The sequence below is a fragment of the Limulus polyphemus genome, unplaced genomic scaffold (genome assembly GCF_000517525.1).
Source record: "Limulus polyphemus unplaced genomic scaffold, Limulus_polyphemus-2.1.2 Scaffold1378, whole genome shotgun sequence".
In the NCBI taxonomy this organism is placed as follows: domain Eukaryota; kingdom Metazoa; phylum Arthropoda; class Merostomata; order Xiphosura; family Limulidae; genus Limulus; species Limulus polyphemus.
In genome coordinates, this window is record NW_013666988.1 from 251,835 (window position 1) to 260,981 (window position 9,147).

Genomic DNA, 9,147 nt, shown 5'->3' on the forward strand with positions numbered 1-9,147 from the left:
TGGTAATAATGGACCTATCACCTTAACCTTTATATTTTACTGGACCCTAATACTTTTACTGCTATTATTATTTCAACCTTTCACAACCCTATGAATCATTAACAAGACATTATTCTTACATGTTATACATCTCAATAAAAACTCAACATGTTCAACATAAACATGTATCTGTGACTGTAATATTAAAGTCAATCTAAGTATAATGTTATTGTAACTTACATGAATGAGATAAAACATCACCAACACCAGAAACAGTCTCTGGAAATTCTGGCATGCCTCTTATCTAGGAAGAATACACACAACAAATATGAGGAAAACAAAATTAAAAAAACAATCCACTTCAGTTCTTCAGAAAAAAAAAAAAGTTTTCAAGAAATTCAATTACAGATTGTGGTGTATACTGGACAAACAACAATCAACCATCTGCAGTGGACCAGTTGTTGGATAAGAGAGAAATTTTGAATATTAAACTGTATGTATGTGAATTAGTGTGTGTTCAAATGCACACACACACACATACATAAAAACACACAGTTTAACTCTCTATGGTCTAAACCGATTCAACCTAAAAATTAACCCCAAATTGACCTTTAGAGTTTCTATATTAAAGCTTCTAATATGTTTTATGTATATTCATGAAATTTTGCAAGCTTTCAGTAAGCATTAAAATTCATTTGTAGACACAAAAGCAGAACTTTTAACCCTATCACCACAGGCATCCTTTACTGCGCATGACCCAAGGTTTTAGTGTCTCACATCCAAAATTTTATTAAATTACTTTTTGTTTATGTTGTACCAATTAGAATAGCATAAAATATCAGACTATAATATATAATTTAATAGTATACAAGTTTTAAGTACTTAATTCTACAAGGATATATTTAAAAAAAATCCTTAGTTTCCATTAGTGTGACCCACGTGACACATTTTCTCTTAGCATGTCATCATCCCTAATTTATCCACCACCCCTCAATAAAGTAAGAAATTAAACATAAATTACTCTCTATAAAATCGTTATTGTTCAGAGAAACCATAAACTTTATACCCTTCCATTTTGTTTGGCTACAAAGTTATTGAATAGAAAATCAGACTCTTCCTGCCACACCCACCTGTCACATCCTCTCTTTCATAATTCGTTGATAGTTTTCTCTTACATTTCATTATATATTACCTATAACCAATGGAAAGTCAAGGTTTTCATCTTTCAAGTGACGTGTTTTATAACGCTATGTTCTGAAGATTTAGATGTCAATTTCACTCAGACACTCAGAGTATCAACATTGTTCTCATGGGAAAGTTAATGACTAGCTTGGATGAATTTGTAACAGCTATTGTCGCACAGTTAGAAAGCCAGAAACATTTTGAGAGGTAAGGGAATTTGTCTACTTTTTCCATGTTATTAGTCTATATTCTTTGGTGCATTATTTAATTAAATAAAAATTATTAAGTGCATTACTATCTATAGCATAAAATAAAATTAAGGTTAACTCACTTTGAAAACTGAGAGCACGAAAAAAGAAGATTGGTTAAGTACTTTATTTCTTGTTTTTCATGTTTATTCTTTACATATAATTATAAAAGTAACTAAAATGTAAAAATAGAGATCCTTTTAGGTTTCTTAATATTAGATTAGGTAAAATAAATAATAATAAAATTATCTGATGAGGCACACACATGAAAAGCTCGTGGGTAATGTAATTTGTTATCATAACATGAGCTGCGTGTTCTCCGAGTGATTTACAACTTATAATGGCACAGATAGTAGTTAGACACGTTCAAATGGCAATAAAACAATAAAATTTGATTATAAATAGATTTATGCTGTTACAAACTTAGAGCTACTTAGGATAAACGAATGTAGTTTCATGTTACAATTTGAAGTCATTCTAAAAAGAGAAATTTAGGTTTATTTCAATTTTTGTTTTGGTGGTTACGAGGTCGGTCGAATTGACCGATCCCATTTTAAGATATGGTAGAAAAAATAACAGATAAACTATATTGTTTTACTGAAAAAAAAACGTTTGAAAAGTATTTAGAAGGTTTTAGGGATTATACAAAAGGAATTTGAGATTTTTGAGATGAGAAAAAGTATTTTTCATTTTAACATGAAAATTACTTTGCATACGGACTATTCAAAACAAATACTCAATATACTCATAGACAAATCTTTATTTTATAAATATGATTTTTCGTATGTGAACGTCAAATTTTATGAATATATACACAGTATATTGAAAGTCAGAAGTATTAAATTTATAAAGACTTTAAATGAGTACAAAGAGGTCATGTGGGTGGTCAAATTGACCGAGCCTGTGTTGAGAAAGTTAATGAAGTATTTTCACTAAACATTACTCCATGAATATGTAGAGTCAAAGTGTTGAATGCTCTGAGTGCAAATTGATTTTCTGGTTAAGAATAAAAATACTTTACTTTGCCTGAAAAATCTCAGTGTTATAATTTTTCTATACTGAAAATGTATTTCTGATAAGTACTTACATCCTCTAACATAAATAGCTATTTTAATTCAGTGCTGCCCTCTATATACACTTTTTTTTTTACATGAAACAAGCCTAGAGCTCCCATGTACCTTAAGATGAACGTGATTCAACTGCATCTCACATATAAATCATCATGTGACAATCCTCCACCAATAGGAGTGCAACACACCCTTCTGACGTATGTTGGAATCTCAATCCCATAGAGTACATCAATTTGGGTGACAGTAAAAGGATGTGCTTCTAGGTGTAGAGTGGCTAGGGTGCAACAGACTGTACATGGCAAGTCAATTGCATTCAAAACCCAGTCGCCTGAAACCAACATCCACGCAGGGGTAGGATGAGAATCATATTGTTGATAAGTCAACTACAATAAAAAACCAAGCTACCGGGAACAAACATCCATGTGAGGGTAGGAAAGAGGATCATACCTTTTTCACTTCAAGTTCAGCAGACTGGAGGGAATCTTGTACTCCCAGATCCATGAACAGGACACATGATGGCGATGTGATAAATTGTTAGACCATTCCTGAACCCAACATCCGAATGATGGGTACAGGTAAGATGTTTCTGTAATGTAAACTATTTCAATTAAAATCAACCCCCAGTGCAATAACATCCTCAGAATAAGAAAATCATTGAAGGATAGCATAAGAGGAAGAACCATATTAATCTGCAAGTTCCACCACTGTGATCCACAACAGGTGGAGGGAACAAGAGTAGATTTGTATGAGGAAACAGAGACATCTATAATACATGTTTGAGAACTTATGTTGATTGGTTCGGCTCTGAATCCAAAACCCAGCCACTGTGAACTGACTTCCATGTGGGGGTAGGATGATGGATCCCAATCAAAGGGGTGAACTGCAATTTTGACTGTTCACTCCAAAGCTCCAACATCCCTTCCAATAAACCCATACAGAGATGGAGCATCAAATTAGAAGACATCTTGTCATCTACACCAGCAGAACACCACTGCTCTACTCTGATTGGGTTTATCATTATGTGTATATTTTATCACTATTACATTCAGGACGATGCCTCCATTGTCCACCAACCCAGCGGCTTGGAACTGGAAAGTGGTAAGGACTCCCTTGCTCCACTGAAAGAAAAAGGGGGAGAAAATGGGTTGGAAAATCCAGAGAAATATCAAAACCAGAAACAGAGCATCGGGAGACCATGAAAACTCTATTTTAAAAAGCAGACCACTCCCGATTTATTCAATCTATGGAATGGCAGGGATGAGCAGCTATCCCCTCCTGCTTTACCCATGAAGTTCATGGGTGATTACAGTACAGAATGGGTATATGAATGAAGCAAATATATCAAGAGGAAAACCTACAAGCAAGCTTGTGGAACATCCCATCTCAACAGTGTGCATTTAGTGGCCATGTAAATTATAACTGCTAAGTCATCATGGCTTTACAGTACAGATTTGCCTAGTTTAAGTATATATCTGGACAGACACCACTCGCCACAGAGTGGGATCCATAAAGAAATAAAGGGACATGCCTCTGAAAAAGAAGAGGTATATATACAAAAAAAGTATCTTACCCAGTCACAGTCTCACCAAATAGTGAAGGATGGTAACAGGTGGAACACGTTATCCTGATGGGGAAAAACAGCTTCCTGAAGCAGATAATTGGAGATAAACATATGAGGTGTAGTCCCAGTGCTTGATGGAAGATGTATCTCCAATGTACAACAAGGATGAGATGCAGGTAAAAGAGAAGGTGTCTAATCAGAGTCAAGACACCAAGAATTGATTATGGGTAAAAAGGAGATAAGGAAGAAAAGGCCAACTGAATCTAAAGCCAAATCCAAATGGTATGTGAGGAAGGAACAAGTCACAAACAGAAAGGTGGTGTCAGGGAATGAAACAGCAGGAAAAGGAACCAACGGAAAGAAGCCTTGAAGGCGATGAAGCAACCCACAGTAGGTACGGGACATAGAAGGCCAACCAGATCCAACAGGGAGTACAGGTGGGAGATGGAAGGAAAACGAAAAATTGTTTAGAAAATATTCAACAAGCTGATGGAGTCATAACATCATCAAAAATTCTAGGGTCAGATCAGCTTACAATGATTTTTTCTTTATTAACCCTTTCACTGCTCCATGCATCATACGATGTTTTAGTTTATCTCTCCACCATTTGAAATTGCAGCTGATATTTGTTTTACCAGTGCCCCATTGATGTCACACCAACACAGTGGGAAAAATGTATATAGTGTAAATATTAGGCATTTATATAGTAGTTTTAGTGATTTAGATTAGCATGCTAAGTTTAATATTTATACAATATAGTTGTATCATTCATGACTAATGCTGTGCCAGTGGTTAAGATAAGAGAGGAGTTTGAGTTTGTTTGTAATTAAGAACAAAGCTACACAATGGACAATCTGTGCTCTACCTACCATGGATATTAAAACCTAGTTTATAGCATTGTAAGTCTGAAAACATACTGCTGTGCCACTGGGGGGCAGGAGTTTAAGACCATATCTGGAAAAAACAAACAAGACCTGCTCACCCTCCCAACTCATGTTGCTGTCAGTGAGGGTCACCCTGGACCCCGACCAACCCCTCAGCTCCCTCTCCACTTGGCACACTACCAGGCCTACATCACTTTTTGGTGTTTATTCTTTACTTTTACATGATATACTATGATTTCATTAGGTAAAAACAATTTTAATTAATTTTTTTATGCATTAAAAAGGTAAAGCAAAAAGTGAACGACATAAATAGAAGATTCCAACATAAAAAATAATACTTGATATGGTTACTATGTCCGAGGATATTAGCTAAGCTTAATATATCTGATTATATAAACTAAGGTTACTATACCTGATTATATTAGTTAAGGTTACTAAACATGATTACATTAGCTAAGGTTAATATATCTGATTATATAAGCTAAGGTTACTATACCTGATTATATTAGTTAAGGTTACTAAACATGATTACATTAGCTAAGGTTAATATATCTGATTATATAAGCTGAGGTTTCTCTACATGATTATATTAGCTAAACATGATTACATTAGCTAAGGTTACTAATAAACATGATTAGATTAGCTAAGGTTGCTGTACCTGATTATGTTAACTAAGGTTGCTAAACATGATTATATTTGTTAAGGTTAGTAAACTTAATTGTATTCATCAAGGTTACAATGTCTGATTACGCTCATTATGCTTGTATTATACTTGATAAGTTTACTATACCTGGTTATACTAACTAAGGTTGCTATTCATAAAAATATTAGCTAAGGCTGCTATATATGATTAGATCATCTAAGTTAACTATGCATGACTATATTAGCCAAAGTTACTATATGTGATTGTATTAGCTTTATGTAGACAAGACATAAACAAGTCTGCATTTTTTAGCAAGTTTTTCATATTATAACAATAATATACTAAGCAAACTGAAAAAAAAAAGATATACTGTAGGACCACAACTATTGAATAAAGAAAACTTTGAATACTGAACTAAGCAATCAGCATTTTCCTGTAATATAACATGAACAGGTCTATTGTCCTGCAAATTCTTGAATTTATTGCAAGATTTAATTAATTTTATTAAAATGAGAATTTATCTGAGTTACACAGCAGGTGAAATGAAACATGATACTCTGTTGTTAAGGTTAACAGTTATATTCAGAATTTCACCAACAACCTGAATTATGTATGTTGTCAATAGTCGTGCCATTTTTTAAGTAGTAAGATATCATAGATATAAGTGGCGTGGAATGAATAAGATGTCCAGATATCATTAATACTATATTGTTGTATTAAGATCCTTAATTTCAGTGTATATGGTTTTACTAATAAACATTCAAAATCATTATGGACTCAATTTTGAAACTTTTGAATTATTTTTTTAAGTAAGATGTTCTAACTGTTAATTCTGTTTTTACACCAAAGTACTTATCACTACAAAATTTAATATATTTTAAAAAGTTAATAAAAACTATAAAAGAAATATTTAAATAATATTCAAAATAATTGAATGGAAATAAAATAAGTTCTTACCAATTGCAGCTGTGAGATAAACTTAGCAAAATGTAGTTTTTGTGTTGATCCATAAATGAAAACAGAATCTACATTTGTTTCAGTAGCATTTTGTTAATAGAAATAAAGAGAAAAATAAAGTTTGAAGAAGAACTAACTTTTGTTCATGTTAACGTTGTTACTTACACAGTCTTTTTTTTGTACAAGTTATCCATTCATGATTAAGGACTGTAAATATATTTATGGTTATATTGTTATTAAAATATGTTAATTATTAAATTCAGTTAATAAAGCAATGAATTTTGAGAAATATACCTGTAATATCACAGCTAGAATAGCTGGTTTGTAAAAGCTATTACTGATTTATAAGCTACTTTTCAGAGTAACTACATGTTAACATGTTACCAAGTTACATTGAAAAAAAGAAAAGAAAATACATTCATAACTTGACATCAACCAGGAATGTTTATGATAATAAAAAACAGTCAACATGCTTCTGAATAATGTTATGTATTTTTTTCCAAACAGTCAGTGACAGATTATGAATATTTTTTCTGCTACATTCAGTAAATAAAAACACAGTTCAGAAATTCAGAGGCAAATGCATTATGCAAAAAGAGTTTTACTGTTACCTTCTGAAACATAGCAACAGCAGGAAAGTTGAGAAGACCTGTCAATAAATTCAAGCGTCCCCTATGAGGCATTCCAATAACTATGTCAGAAATTCCACCTAAAAATGTTTAGATCATGAAATATGTAATGTTAAACCCTCTCCACTATGAAACATTGTTGCAATTAACACTACATTTTGAAAATCATGTTTTTCTAATGGCCAGAATATAGTGGATTTTTGACTCTTGAGAATAAAATTTCCCCTTAACTGTGACTAATCAAATTCATTTTCAAATAAATAATCAAATAAGTTATACATATGAATTTATGCTAAACAGGACATACACGAAGAAGTGTGACAACATGTGTGTGAGTGTGTGTGTGTATGTATATATACATTAAAGAACCACCATACCCATGTGATGATCCAGTCATTTAGAAAATGTACACATCCGAGAAGTGTGACACTATACTAGGGCCATCAATCTGTAATACTAATATGTTATAATACATTCTATTCTGTAAACATGAGAGTTCTTGCATGACAAGTTAACCCTATGGCAACCACGTGCTACGATTCATAGCATATAATGTCACTCTTGTCATATTTCGTTCCAAAAATAAAACTAGCAGAGGAAATTGTTTAAAATTTGATATGAATGTTCCTAAAACTTTGTAGTTTTAGAAAAATAAAACATTTAATTTTGATTTATTTTACTATTTCTAATATAAAATTTTATATTTGGTGTAGTTATTTGCACTCACACTTTGAATAGTTCATCTGCAAGGTGATTTTTATATGAAGTATAAAAATACTATTTTTTACCTTACAGTTTTCATATTTCATTTGTATAATCTCTAGGACTACATAAATAAATATCAAAAGTTTTTTAAGGTAAATATTTATATTTTATTTTAAATTTTCTCTACTATATCACTAAATATACATATTATCATCAACTTACAGTGCAATGAAATGTTTAAAATTAACAAGTGGAAATATGTACATACTTTTCACCTCTTTGTAAAAATCCACTAAAATAGTCTTATTTTTCCTGTGTGTAACTTCAAGTTTTATCTTTTCACTTATAGTTTATTTTTAATTTTCCTTTCAAATTCATCTTCTATTATTATTTATGCCCATACACAAACTGATGCTCACAAGGCTTTTCAAAGTTATTTCAGCAGACTTCTTACATAGATGCGTTGTCAAAACAAGATGGCTCTTACACACACCATCTTGTTTATAACCTTTCAAAATCCAGGCAACAAGTTAAACTTAGAAAAATCATTAAACAGTTCAATTATGATTTTTAAAACAAACATAATACATAATTAACTAATATACAAAAGTAAGCCCTAAATACAGTTTATCTGTCTCTCTAGCTATAGCATATTTAGGTAAGAAACAATTCGTTTGTTTGTTTGTTTTGTTTTTGAATTTCATGCAAAGCTACACAAGGGCTATCTGCACTAGCCATCTCTAATTCAGCAGTGAAACACTAGAGGGAAGACAGCTAGTCATCACCACCCACTTCCAACTTTTGGGCTACTCTTTTACCAACAAATAGTGGGATTGACCATAACATTGTAACACCCCCACAGTTGAAAGGCCAAGCAAGTTTGGTGGGACAGGAAATTGAACCCATGATCCTCAGATTGCTAGTCAAATGCCCTAACCACTTCTTTCTAATGACTATAAACACATGTGTCAACTAACTACATGTACATTGTAGATCTTAAGGCAAAGTATAGAAGGTAGGTCTGGCAATTATCAAGGTTGAAAATTTATATCTGTTTCCCAAACATCCCAGCTTGCAGACTTTAGCTCGTACATGGCAATTAGGTTAAACATACATACTTAGTGTGATAAACTGCCTGTATGTGCCAGCATGTGTGTCTCAGAGAGGAATGGTGTTAAAGTCAAGATTTTGCAAAGCACGTGGATCATATGACACAAAAACTGCAGTTTGAGTATTTTCTTGAAAGGTTTCCTTTGAAACAAAGTAATTAAAATGTATATAACATAAAA

At 32.3% G+C, this 9,147-nt stretch overlaps 1 protein-coding gene across 1 annotated transcript in view; it reads right to left on the reverse strand.

The window, feature by feature from the left end:
* Nucleotides 1-9,147, reverse strand: part of LOC106463321 (probable 2-oxoglutarate dehydrogenase E1 component DHKTD1, mitochondrial) — a 62,233-nt gene that overhangs the window by 38,154 nt on the left and 14,932 nt on the right. Inside the window, exons 6-8 of the mRNA XM_013923338.2 lie at nucleotides 7,881-7,896; nucleotides 7,136-7,233; nucleotides 220-283 (exon numbers count right to left, since the gene is read on the reverse strand). Of these exons, the coding sequence (XP_013778792.1) occupies nucleotides 220-283; nucleotides 7,136-7,233; nucleotides 7,881-7,896 (178 nt within the window). The remainder of the gene's footprint in view (nucleotides 1-219; nucleotides 284-7,135; nucleotides 7,234-7,880; nucleotides 7,897-9,147) is intronic.